This window comes from Pelobates fuscus, chromosome 2 (assembly GCF_036172605.1).
Source record: "Pelobates fuscus isolate aPelFus1 chromosome 2, aPelFus1.pri, whole genome shotgun sequence".
Lineage (NCBI taxonomy): Eukaryota > Metazoa > Chordata > Amphibia > Anura > Pelobatidae > Pelobates > Pelobates fuscus.
Genome location: NC_086318.1, coordinates 191,470,174 through 191,484,340, shown reverse-complemented (window position 1 = coordinate 191,484,340; position 14,167 = coordinate 191,470,174). Strand labels below are relative to the sequence as shown.

General features: G+C 38.9%; 1 protein-coding gene across 1 annotated transcript; it reads left to right on the top strand.

The window, feature by feature from the left end:
* Positions 1-5,271: 5,271 nt before the first annotated feature.
* TENT5A (terminal nucleotidyltransferase 5A) lies at positions 5,272-12,428 on the top strand. Its single transcript, XM_063443023.1, has 3 exons — positions 5,272-5,849; positions 6,131-6,657; positions 7,194-12,428. Exons 2-3 carry the CDS (start codon positions 6,232-6,234, stop codon positions 7,971-7,973), a joined length of 1,206 nt encoding a protein of 401 aa, XP_063299093.1. The 5' UTR covers positions 5,272-5,849; positions 6,131-6,231; the 3' UTR covers positions 7,974-12,428.
* Positions 12,429-14,167: the final 1,739 nt, after the last annotated feature.

Sequence of the window (14,167 nt, the reverse complement as noted above, 5' to 3'; positions counted from 1 at the left end):
CTATATTGTTGAAATATAGACATAGCTCAGAGCTGAGAATCTTACAAGTTGCAGAACTTTTTTGAAAAACTGGAAAATAAAATACATGTTACAGTGAACAAAAAAAACGTATAATCGCTATCAAAGCAATGTTCAATCAAGAGCTGTCTATCAAAGAAGGAAAGAAAAGGACACCGTCTAATAATCTAGCTTTCAAAGTCCCCAGAACAGAACGCAAACATCTTGAAACTGTCTGAGACTTTTAACCTCTTTGTGGAAGGTTTTTGTTGTCATAATGCACATATAAGGCCAGATGACCTTTGTTACAAAAGGCATGGGATCTTCAAAAAGCTCTGTCCACTAAGGGGTAATCTTTCTGCACAATATTGCACACTTTATTATTTATATGGTGTTAACATACAGCTGATATCCTCCATGAACCCTCTCCTGCCTGTGGTCTAACTGAAAACAGTGGAAGCAATTCCCAGTGACATCATCTCACTAAAAACAGCCATAATAACTTTACATCATTGCAGGACTCAAAACTTCCACTCGTCCCCTCACAGACGGTGAGTGGAATGTGAGCCAGGGTGAGCATGATTACTGCTTGCAGCTGCCAGGTTTCAGGAAGCTAAAAGGGGCTCTGGGAGAAGAAAGCGGAACAGGCAGAGACAAAAGAGTATGCATGGACAGATTAAAGGGGAATGTAGAAAGGGAAAAAGGATGGATAAATAAAGGGGCATATGCAAAAGGGACATTAAAGGAAATTTTAAATCGAAATGGCCCAAATTAAATATATCATAAACTATTAGTCAAGAGAAGTTTAGGGGACAAGAAAAAAAAAACGCACAGACCACGATGAGAGTCTCTTGACTGGTGTATTATCTATATAATACTTTATAAATTACATTACAATTAAATTATATTATACATTACAGCTGTGGTCATTACCTGCATTTTGAGTCTCCTTATGTTGCTTTTTTCAATTCTTTATTTTTTTATGTGCATGAGGGTAACAAGCATTCTCGCTATGCCACAACAGTAAAAGTGAGATAAGAACAATGAGTTTAACAGTATAGGCATATTGGTATGACTGGAAAAAACAGGGTTTATAGGCGCTCACTATACCGTAAGATAACAATGGGGGCTGCTGTATACAATACAAGGATTCCCAAACCTTGTGTATTGGTGAAACAGAAGATATAGAATGTGGCGTATACTGCGCCCAAATATTATACGTACATACACCTCTGCGAGGAAAAGTTGGTAAAATACCTCGGAATAATAAAACAGAAAAAAATAATAGTGCAATACAGTATATAACAGTGCAAATATTTGTGCTAGGTAACTGTAGGAAAAACACTCACATACGGTAGAGCTATATAAGAGCTCTACTTTTTTCAGCGTGGACGGTATAATCCCCGTCTAAGGATGTAAGATGGTAAAGATGGTACTGGTCCTCCAAATGCACAATGGGGATAAAAGAGAAAGAGACGCTCTGATAGTGTAGTAAGTACTATAAAATCAGGGTAGTAAGATAAAGTAATGTACTTACAATTTGTAGAGCAAGACCTGCTCTAGTTATCACAGCATGGGTGGTACTATCCCCACCTAAGGATATGATGGCACCAGGTAGTTAACAGGACATAAAGGAATAATACATATAAAATAATAAAAAATAGATGTCTAAATGTATAAAATAGACTATTTATTATAAAATATCACATATAAAAGTATAGGTACAAATGTCCAAAAATAAGGGGGTCCCACTTGACGCGTTTCGCCTCTCCAGAGGCTTTATCAAATATTGGTATGACTGCACAAGTTTTTTGTTTTTGTATGAAACGAGCATAGACTTAAAGTTACAACACAATGTGTCATGAGGAAACTGCACATTTTTCGTTAAGTATAATGAATAGATATATGCAAGATAAACCTGTCAGGGTGTAGCTAAACACAAGATATGCAAATAGATGAGGGATTCCTAACAGGTTATTTGATATGGTGAGAAGTATACAAGAGTATGTGGAGATCAAGCTAGGTAAGCATGTCTAGGGACCAGAGCTATATGTGCAAGCATAGATGACATTCTAGACATGGTGTTTGCTACACAATATTAAGTGTGAAAGCACCGACTTACAGTATATTTAATGAATAGGAGAGAGAAGTACAACTGGATATTTGAGAGTAAACCACCATTGCTGGTCAATCCACTAGGTAAAATATCTATTAGAGAGTGTGCTTAACAGCTTATAAGTACAGCTGAATACCGCTTTAGGTAGGTAGTGAGTGAATGCAGGCGTGGAGTAATCTAACTCTGTGGTGAGAGTCTGCTAGGGTGTCCTTTTAGGAGCTTTCAGCCCACTCCACATAGGCTTTGGGGGAGAGTCCTTCTCCATGGCGAGCGGAGCCTATGTGAGAGTAGCCAGGTAGTGTTTGGGGCTGGCTTCCCTCCCACCCTGGATCATTGTAGGGGCCAGCACCACTGAGCCACGGACTCAGGGGCTCTGTGAGTCCAAGTCCTTCCCACAAGTGGGGCTGCATGAGGTCCTGATGTTGCAACGCCGGTTCGGGCCGGCGGGCCTCCGCTTACGTCGACGGTGCATCCGGGGTAGACCCTTGGTGGCCCTCAATCATGGAGGGCATTTTCTGCGTGGGACAGAAGTGTGAAGCTAGTGCCCGGAGGGGGCCTTTCCCGCTTTCTATTCCCGGCTCCGCTCCTCAGACGCTGCGGGTAAGTAGGTAGGTGGGCAGGGGCTGCCATGTGTTCCCTTAGTTTGGCCCAGAACCTGTCAAATATAGCCTCCAGTGAGGTCATTGGGCAGCTGTGGCCTACGGGGGTGTCGTTCTGTTGTCGCTGTAAGTCGCTGGGTTGAGGCTTGGACGCGTCCGCCATTTTGATGTCAGGAGCTTCGCTGGAGAGGCTGGTAGTTTCCTTCATGCCTTGACCGCTTCTAGTTAGCAGGCCAGCAGGGACCGGGATCACCCCCACCGGTCCAGAGGGGGGAGGGGGGGTTAGGAGCGTGGCCGACACAAGGTAGGTTGTGGAGCTAGGGGATCAGCCGCCTCCACTGAGCTCTGTCTGTGGTAGATTTCCGTTGCGGGCTCTCCGTCACGGATTAGGTCAAGATTGGTGTCGTTCGGTTCAGCAGGTCCTCCCTTTGTCACTTATGGCCTGCACCTGGGTTGGTGCTGGAGGGGAGACAATAAGTTCCCCCTTTATCACTTCGGGGCCCTTACCAGCCACTACAAATTACAAGGAGGGAGACGCAAACTGGTAGCACCCTCCTTGTAATAAGTGAATGAACGAAGACTGAAACTTCTTTTTTGTTTATTGTAATCTCTATTCGTTAATTTGTCTTTCTGGATTTTTGGACAAAGCAAATGCCCAAGTCTGCAACTGGGCATACGCAGGAATTTCCTAGCGTGAGTTAATGTGGGCAGATGAGGTATCCCGCAGGGCCTTCATCTGTGAACACTAAGATGGCGGCACCTAGGAAACAGAAATAAAGAGGTAAAAAATGTGAAATAGGGGAACCTAGAGACATTTGGGGATGGCTAGGGGGACAATAAAATGTAGTAGAGTCATAGGGGCATTCAAAAAAATAAAACAGATGCGGCCATGGCAATGCCTCTTTAAACCTCCCCTACCTATGGTGGATTCTAAAGCCTGTCACTGTTCTGCTAAAGTGATATCATGGTCAATCAAGTACAAGCATTTAAGTTTCACAAATTAATGGCTACACTGTAGGTGCCAAATCTTAGTGCCAAATGTGATTCATGTACCATAGGTTCATCTTCACTACCATATGTTGTGCTTCAGCAAGAAATGACAAGTAAATAGGTGGATCGAAGTATGTAAAAAGTAAATTATATGAAAAAAAAGCATTACTTTTTGTAATAAAGACAGTGTCTGAACACATACCAAAAAGTAAACACACTAGCAACTGTATAATATTAATCTGATTTTTTACACTGCTACCATCCTGAAAATAGATTTTATTCAGCAACAAATTGAAATACCTGCTGTGTTTATAGACACTGGCTTTCGGCATTTAAAACACCATTTCAAATAACATTTATCTGTGCTTGCACAGTGGGTAGGTTTAGCTAAAGTAAATGCAGACATGCTGTGTGAAATGCAGAGTGAATGACGCAGCCTCTCCTTTTATCCCGTCTGCCCAAGACCTTTAATACATTATATTCAATTGCAGTAATGAATAACTTAGGTAGAACTGGATAACTTCCAGAACTGCTCTGGCATTGAGATTTTTTGTTTTCTTAGAAAAAAAAACAAAAAACATTGAATTGAAACCCCATTTGGGTTGCTTTGTAGTGAAATGTGTGAAGAGGGGAAGAATAGTTCAGTCACGAATTCTTAGAATTTCATGATTTCACTAATCTTCTGCAGGGTATTTTAGGTTAGCACAAAAGGGAGTCTGTGCCCCATATACACTTGTGGTTATCCCACCCAATTTTCTGTTTTTGTGCAAAATAACCGGCAGGAGGTGCTGTTGTATAGCAGCAGCTCTCCATGCAATTCATGTCATATAGACTGAACGTTCTGGTTTAGTAATTGGAACAGGGGTGGTAAATAATCTCCCATAATTGATTATCTCTTTTCCGTTTCCGGGATTAAAATGAAGACCAAGTGGAAATAAGCAAGGGAATACTTTCTGCTTGAAGGGAATTGTCTACAGTATACCAGGCTACTAGCAAAACCACACACAATGACTTTGGACTCATTTTAATATTGCAGAACTATGTTCACATATTGTTTACCTTACAATATCCATAAAAAACACACGCACACACATATTATAATACACACATTTTAATAGAAATCGGAGTACAAGACAACTGACAAAACTCAGACTGTGTGTTTCAACTCTTACATTGTAATAATACTAAACGGCTGATAGCTCTGGTGCTATTCATTTAGCACAAGCATACAACACTCATTCTGAGATGCTGGCCCCGCCCCTAAACCTGCTCCATTGGTCAAGCGTGTCGAGACGCGGACGTCAAAAAGAATGTATTTGCGTCATCGAACGCGGATTGGCCGTGGAACGCAGTCAATCATCCTGACAGTGTATCCCAGTATTTGCTGGAACTTGCGAGTCCGTTTCCAATATTCTGTCAGGATTCGAAGAATTCTAAGAATCCTCGCTAGTCTGATAGCTGTCAATAACCTGGGAGAGTAGGGGAACTCCCGCCCTGAGCTTGCCCGGTGCCCAGCATGTACTGTGAAAACACAATGACCATAGCAACCCTCCTCAGGGACAGCCGCTGTCACACGGAGCAGGCCCGCTTGCCCCTGCAGTGCCAGGGGGACCAAGCGCACGTTTACCCTTTCATTGCTTCACAGTCACCAAGCATACTGACAGGTTGCGTTCTGTCTACTCAGAAATGTGCTCATACCCCGTGCCAAGGCCGTCCGCTTCCGCATTATCCGGCTCATTACACCCTAAAGAGTACTAGGGGTGAGAGAGCTCCTTTCCTCATTAAGAGATTACCCTAAGACTCCATGACGCAGGCAGGCACGGCTTACCCGCCGCTGACCCTGTGCGTGGCTGCGGCTTCTATCTGACAGGAGGGAGCGGGTGGGCGGCTGATTTGGGAAAGGGGTAACGTGGAGCATTGAGTATGATGATCCATGAGAGAAAGTTCTGGGAGACCGCAGCAACAAGTTCCCAGCGACCTGCCCGGGTAAATAGCTGTGCTAACAGAAGGGGCGTGTCGGGGAGGAACACAGCAAAAGCCCATATATAAAGTAACCGGAGGAAAAAAGCGCAGACACAGCTAGTGAAGCTCCAGACAGCGACAGACAGCCTGCACTCCGGTGACATTACAAGACGTCTTAACACAAGGTGATCCCCAGGGTGTGAGATTGGTGGCATGTATTGCTAATTCTTGCCCCTCTGTGACTAGCAAACGGGGGGGTTTGCATTTCATACCCAATAGACTTTAAGAGAGAGTTAGTGGTTAGTTGCAGAGTGTTTATTTCCTTAGACTTAGAGCTTTGAAAGGGGAACTAGATGCATTTGAGAAGGCTATGTGCGCAGTTACTTTTATCTGAGAAGGGGATTAGAAGAGTTTTAGAGGTGATTAAAATGCTGCGATCGCTGACCTGTTACTTTGTATTCTGCAGGGCTCTCTGAAGACGGGAAGATATACTTTTTGGTGTACCAAGTTAATTCTTCTTCTGGCTTTGCCTTCATAGGAGAAGAAAGACAAACACGGCATTTTACTATGGCAGATGATGAAAATGCCAGTACCGCTGGGATAAGCCAAGGCTGCGACAACAGTAACTGTAATGTACTGAGCTGGGAGCAAGTGCAGAGACTGGATGGCATCCTCACTGAGACCATACCCATCCACGGCAGGGGAAACTTCCCCACCCTGGAGATGAAGCCCAGGCAGATAGTGAAGGTGGTGAGGAGCAGGCTGGAGGAGAAGAACATTAATGTACGGGATGTTCGATTAAATGGTTCGGCAGCTAGCCATATCCTTCACCAGGACAGCGGATTGGGCTTTAAGGATCTTGATCTCATATTCTGCGCAGATCTTAAAGGAGAGGCCGAGTTTCAGACTGTGAAAGACGTGGTGCTGGATTGCCTTTTGGATTTCTTACCCGAAGGAGTTAACAAGGAAAAGATTACCCCTCTCACCCTGAAGGTAAACAATGCTCGCTGAGCGACCCCGACAACAAACACAGGCTACCTATTCAACCCAGATGTTTTGTTATTAGCCCGTGATATGAAAATAAAGAACCTACCAGTCATTTCCACCCTGTCATGAGCTCAAAAGCTGAACACAATAGTGATGCAGGGTTACAAAACTAGGGGCACTGCAGACTGGTTTACATTTATTAGTAATTACAATGTGGGTTGCTTGTATCCGTTGTTTTTTTTTTAGGGGGTCGGGCTTTGTGGAGCTTCTAGGAATCAGGGTACCAGTTGACAACATTCCAAAACTAATGTTTCAATCTTGTTTTGAATTTGACTTTCTGACAGATAAAGTAGTTTCATTTTTGATTTCATGTCATAACGTTGCGAAACCTAAGCCATGTAATGCTTTATTTATTTATTTTTATAATCTATTTATTTTTTTGTTCTAGTTCACTTCATTTCTGGTAGTTATATTTAGAAACCTATATTTATTGTACAATTCTCAGCTCATGTGATCGGCTTGTTTGTGTTTATCTTTTCTAGGAAGCGTATGTTCAGAAAATGGTGAAAGTCTGCAACGATTCAGATCGATGGAGTCTAATCTCATTATCCAACAACCATGGCAAAAATGTGGAACTAAAATTTGTGGATTCCCTGAGGAGGCAGTTTGAGTTCAGTGTAGATTCTTTTCAGATTAAGCTGGATTCTCTTTTGTTTTTTTATGAGTGTTCAGAGAACCCAATGACTGAAACCTTCCACCCAACTATTATTGGAGAGAGTGTCTATGGAGATTTCCAAGAAGCCTTTGACCACCTTTGTCACAAGACAATTGCCACCAGAAACCCAGAGGAGATCAGAGGTGGTGGCCTTCTAAAATATTGTAACCTTTTAGTAAGAGGCTTCAGGGCAGCATCTGAATCAGAGATGAAGTCTCTGCAGAGGTATATGTGTTCAAGATTTTTCATTGACTTTTCAGACATTGGGGAGCAGCAAAGAAAGCTGGAGTCCTACCTGCAGAATCACTTTGTGGGATTAGAAGACCGCAAGTATGACTATCTCATGACTTTGCATGGTGTGGTCAATGAAAGTACTGTATGTCTTATGGGACACGAAAGAAGGCAGACTCTGAGCCTTATCTCCATGCTAGCCATCCGAGTCCTGATTGAACAAAACAGTATTCCCAATGTGGCTAATGTAACTTGCTATTACCAGCCAGCCCCATATGTAGCAGATGCCAATTTCAGCAATTACTATATTGCCCAGGTTCAACCTGTCTTCACGTGCCAGCAACATACCTACTCTACTTGGTTACCTTGTAATTAAGATGGTTGAAAGGCTTCTTTTAGGAATATACCCACTAAAACAGAAATGGGGATTCCTGATAATTAAAATGGGGAGTGATTTTGTGCAATGTTGATCTGCTCTAGGTTTCAATCTTTGTGAAGCTTGTGATTCATATAGAATACACAGGAGCCTGATCCAAATTAATTGGGTTCAATCCCAGAGCACAAACAGTCAGTCATTTTAAAGTAACGATAGCCTTCCATAGTACAGGAGGAAGGATTGCTTCAAGACTGTACCGGGTGACGGTTCCAGCTCCCTTAATATTTGAATAAGAAGAGGTTGGCAAAAGGTTATGGATTATTCCAGAGGGAGTAATATTCTGATGGGATTAATATTCCTTCTGTATTTAAAGTGCTGGTAGTATACAAGAAGGACAAATATTGAATATTAGAATGACCTTTGTGGTTTACAGCAAGTACTGTCTCTGAATTTTATAGAATGTACAACTTGCTTGCATAGAATGGTATTCCAGATGTGATTTACTCCAAGTGAACCACAGTAGGGTGGTACAGTTCTAAAAACTGTAAATCTTTTGAAGACAAAATACATTATTTCCAGATGTATGCATGATTCACATTTTACAAATGTGACCATGCAAGAGAGTTAGCAGTAGCAAATAAAAGGCTTGAGGACCAAAGATTTCTTAAAGAAATATACCCAAATGAAAGAGTTGAAGCGACTATTTGTATATCTGTTAACTTACTGTATCAAAGTGCCTGTTTCCTTCAGAAAAATTAAGATTACTTGTAGATTTGTGATTGAACCGCACATTTTCTTTTATCAGGGATACGAAAAAAAAATATATATCTTGTTCATAAACCTGTGATTAACAGTGCAGTATATGCCCTATTTTTCCTTGGCAAATACTTGTATAAAGTTTTATATGTGAAATGCATATTTGCATATATAAAAAGAGTGTGAGTGAGTGTGTGAGTTTTTCATATGCACCCAAATATATTGAATTATGGTTTAGCTTAAATGTAGCACTTGGAGAATGCCCATTTAAAGGACGATGTGTGTTGAAGTTTCAACAGGATATAAGTATATTAATAGTTTGGGATTTAAAAAAAAAAAAATGTTTGCTCATTTGTGTGAAAACACCTAGGTTGCTAAAATAGTAAAGCACATCACTATTTATTTATAACCAAGGCAATTCAGTTAATTTATAGTTATTTGCACAAACTGGTGCATAATCAATCAGCTGAATTCTACACAAATTATGATTTTATATTGTTACTTAAGCATTTTTTTAATTTGGCAAATGACCCCTGACAGCCATTGTAGGCCAACATAAATTTTAGTGGACAATTCTGAATTATTATAGCAGGTTAGTTGTTAATTTCAAAAAAAAAATTCTTTATGCAGAATGATTTGATTCATGGTAGGACCACTAGAGGTATTTAACCAGCATTTTGCAAAGAAATGTCTTGCTCATTCCTCTGGGACTGGCACTTACATGGTTAAAGCAAAATTAAAACTGTTGCTTTTATTTTAACTCTTATTTTTATATATATATTCTATCTTCAACATATTTTTCAGTCTAGAGGTTTAATTTTTCTATTTCAACCTTTAACACTGTACTGTATTTAAACACCAGTCAATTTCATTATACAAGCTAATATTTAACTAAAAGCCAGTAAACGGTACTATAACAGTTTATTTTTATTTTATTTTTAATTTTTTTTGTTTTTTTGCAAGGGATTTTGTGTGAGGGTTTTGGTCCCTCGCCCTTCCATATTTTTCCTAATTTATATTATTTTTTCTTTCAGTACATCCTTTGTATAATTATAATTTAAACTTCTTAGCACAGTCCTTAGATTAACTTGTACCACAAAAAGTAAACTGATACTGTGGTAGTGAATAGCTATGCCCAGGTATTACAATAGCAGCTTATCCCTCTACTCATTTTAAAGCTTTGGCCTGTGATTGCTCTTTCATGGTCTGCTGCATCTATCTGATGTGAAAAGGCCTGACTGAAAGAATAAATATCTGGATTAATTTATTGTTTCACAGCCCTGGCATCGTATTAAAGAATTTGGTTAAAATTAGAAATATGTAGACATGATTGTGTCCTAAACCCGTCCCCCATTGTAAACTGAGTTAGAAAATGAATTAATTGCACACTGCAGCCCAAATCTACTAACCTTTGATTATTCTGCAATCGTGTACTTATTATATCAGGAGAACTGCGTATGTCAGGGTTAAGAAAGTGCAAACCCCCCAGGTGTTTTTTCTGAACTCCCATAATTCTATGTGAGCCATAGGCTTGAAGTAATAAAGCAGTATTAAGGGTGTTGTAGTTCAAAAGCATCTGTTTCTTATTACGTCACATGTGCAATTAGAGGAGCAGTCACAGCATTGTTTGTGAATACATTTATTTTTCCAATGGGTTGGTGACAAACACAATCAACATTTATTACCTTGTAACTTGGTGAACCTGCTGTTGGTAGTTAAACCGAGATATTCATGCATATCCTTGTGCCTGTAAATGATAGCAGGTCATGATTCATATAGGTGAGCCGGAAATACATTTATGTCTGACACACAAAAACAAGCAAAAATATTTTGAACCCCCAGTTACCACCTTAATATAATAATCCCAGCCCTTTTTGTTGCTGACAGGTCAATATTTTTTTTTAGGCCCCTAAGGTCTTCAAAAACATCATTTCTAGAAATAGAAACACTTGGAAATGAATAGAAAATGCGACCACCCCTTTTCTATTTTGATATTCTGTATTTTTCCCTTCATAAATAATATAATGTGTGTGTGTGTGTGTGTATGTATGTGTACAAATGCACACTGTCTTTAAAGATCATTTTAGCAGGAACTTGATATGTTTACTGTAGCACAATTCCTGTGAATTTTGCAGGATCTGTTAAAGCTATTGCACTGCCACTCTCTGTTTGCATGGAAATATCTGGCGTTTTTTGTGACTGCTCTGGTCTGTTTTCTGTTTGGTCAGTGAAGAGCCTTACTTGATTAATTGAGAGTAGGAAGTCTCAGTTCCCAGGACTTGTTCCATCAGACAGACAGTAAATCAGAATTGAGATGGGCTTGTCTAAGTCAGAATGGGATCCATAGATGTTGCTTATGAACTGAATTGAAAGGGATGGCTGGGGAAATAGGATCAGCTGGTGATGGGGTATACCTATTCTTGCCACAGCTATTGGCACTGCGTAAATAACTCCTATCTTTATTAAAGGTGTCAGATATAGATGTGCCACAATCAAACTTGTTTACAGATATCGAAGACTTCATAAGATTAAATGGCTATTTAGAGATCAATTTTCTACCTAATTGTATCTCAAATGCATTTATTTTTTAGAATTTATAATTGACTGCAGCCAAGCCAGCTTAGAAGTACAGTCACAACAGCTGTGCATAGTCTACATCTTGTATGTTTGTTATTGTTTTGAAAAAATACTCTATTCATGTTGGTTGCAAAATACATTTTGTACAGCAATTAATGAAATTGACTTGTCTATCATCTAACATGTTAGAACTCAGATTTTGCAGGCGAGACAATGCTTCTTTTCAAACTACATGACTCCTTAAAAATTGGCCATTGGAGGATGGATTTATTGCTAATCTATGTTGAGATAAACCCACTAATACAAATGTGATGAAACATCAGATCTCTTTCAAGCCAAGCCATTGTATGTTGTTGCAGAAAAAAATGCAGGGATGTAGTTTCTGAGGCAAAATGAAAAAAAAAAAGAAAAAAGAAAAAAAAATCCCCACCAGCGTCAAACATTTTTGCTTTCTTAAATATTTGCTGGTGCTTCTATATTGCATACTACATTTTATCTTGAGCTTTAATTCTGCAAAATGCTTTTGTACATGAAATGTATTCTGTTGTTAGCTTTACCTTGGGAGCTGGGAGTGAAACTGAAAGAAAGCTCTTTTATTTTTTATTTTTTTTATTTTTTTTAGCATCTCATTGTAGTATGAAAGTTTTGGAAATAATTGCACAGAAGCAAAAAAATAAGAAAAGGTTATATTATGTGTTTATGTGTGTGGGGTTTCTTTTGTTTTCACAACATTTTTCTAAAGGCAAAATGAAGAGGGGAGGGGGGATCTTTTGCAGTTATAATTTGAGGTTTTGTGTAAGAGTGCCGAAAAAATAAAATAAACAGCTTGACTAGAGTGTTGCAAAATCTTGTAACTTTTAAGGAGGCTATGCATATTTCTTTCTCTCCCTACTTGTCACACAAACACTGCCTTCACAGTGGCATCCTGTTGCATCAAACCGCTCATTGCTTTGCTTTTTTGGAAAACTATAAGGATGGGTTCTGTAGAGGGCAGATGAAAAAACAGATGAAACACAAGCATTATGCATCCATGCTTGAGGGAAAGGATTGTAAAATTTGTTTACAGCATCCAATATTTGGATTTTTTTGTAAATAAAAAAAAATGTTATTTTTTTCTATGGATCTGAGTCTTTATGTGTTTTATTTATTCTGTTTTACATTATGATTATTTTATTTTTTTCTGTGGAGTGTTTGAAGCATTATCTTGCTGGCAGGAGCTTCAAAAATATCTTTATTTATTATTCCAGCCAAAATGTGACCAGTGCAGTTCGCTGAGAGGGGATCTAGCTGGAACATGCCAAAGTTTCTTGGCTCTGTACAAACAAAACTTCACCAATAACCTAAAACAACACAAAATATTGAAACTTAAATACGCTTTAAATGTTTTTTTGTTTTTTTAAAAATGTGTGCACAGTATGCTTAGGTTTTCTCTCTCGCTCTATCAACACCTAAAAAAGGAAAATAAGCGTATAGTAATGTGTACTATAACTTTAACAAAAAGATCTCTTTATACATAAGTTGTTTTTAAATCCATATTTAACTAGAATTGTGATGAACATATTCAATAATACATCAAAACAATATTACAATAATGTACAATATTTTAAAACATAAAAATTGGCCTAATATTATTTCTTTGCCAAGCAAAGGTAGGAGATATTTGAGCTTTGCTCGAGCTAGTTTTAGATGTGTCCCATCCATATTAGTATGTTTTATGCTTGCTTAGTCATTTTAGACTTTTGCTGCCATTTTGCTCAATCTTTGGAGCATACTGAAATATGCCCTGTGCATGTACAAAATGGTGAACACCATGCATAGGTCTTATGCAGTTAAGTTTTAATAATGAAGTTCAACCTTCCATGTAGTTTATGCTATAGCCAGTTTAACCGCACACTTACCTTTCTTTACAGCTTTCAGTATCCAATTTCTAAGTTATTAAAAGCTGACAATGTAACCATTCAAGTTGCATGCATTTCTAAGAAGTGGATATGTGCTCTTTTTCAACTGTAAGACTTTTTCTGATACCTGTATTCAGTGTGTGCAAATATTTCCAGCAATCTCTATCAACATTTTTTTGATACTTGTAAACTATACCGTGATTTTGTTAAATATTTATACACACAGGCAAAAATCTGACCTATTTATCTTCTTTATGAAACATCAATGAAATTGAAAAGCTCAATAATAATATTATAACTAAACAAACCTTTTTCCTATCCAGCACAGATCGGTGAGCACGCAGAATTTTGTATTGAAAGCTTCATGACCATTAGCTTTAATTACTATTATTAAAATGAATATCTAAAGCAGACAGAGATAAATAAACTGCATCAACTGTCTGGATATACAGTGTAATTGTATGAATTTTAGAACCCTAAAAGACTGTCAAATAGAGAGGAAAAATAAAGGTTTGCTAGCAAATTACAACTTTGAGAACTAAATTATTTTTTTTAGTGTATGGATTGAATTGGTCTACGACACAGCACTCACTCATTCCATTACAGGTGTTCCAAGACTACAATTTAAAGGGACACTATAGACACCCAGACCACTTTATCTAATTGAAGTGGTTTGGGTGCTGTCTCTGTCCCTTTAGCCCTGCAATGTATATTGCAGGGTTAAGACTGCCTCTAGTGGTTGTCTCTAGTCCAGCGTCTTCAAATTCCCCTAGGAAAGCATTGACTCCTCCTATCACTGATGCTTGAAGAGGTGGAGACGAAGCTAGCACCAAGGCCAATTTTAACAATTTCAACAAAATAGCTTTATGCCTGAGGGACCCTATAGTGTTAAATACACTTTTGTATTCTTAAGGCCACAGTGTTCATTTAACCACTTAAGGACACATGACGTGTGACATGTCA

What these genes read in the sequence shown, in the direction of transcription:
- TENT5A (XM_063443023.1), top strand. Translation starts at nt 6,232, where the DNA reads ATGGCAGATGATGAAAATGCCAGTACCGCTGGGATAAGCCAAGGCTGC. An exon ending in TTACCCCTCTCACCCTGAAG is followed by an intron (nt 6,658 to 7,193) that starts GTAAACAATGCT and finishes TATCTTTTCTAG; the next exon opens with GAAGCGTATGTTCAGAAAAT.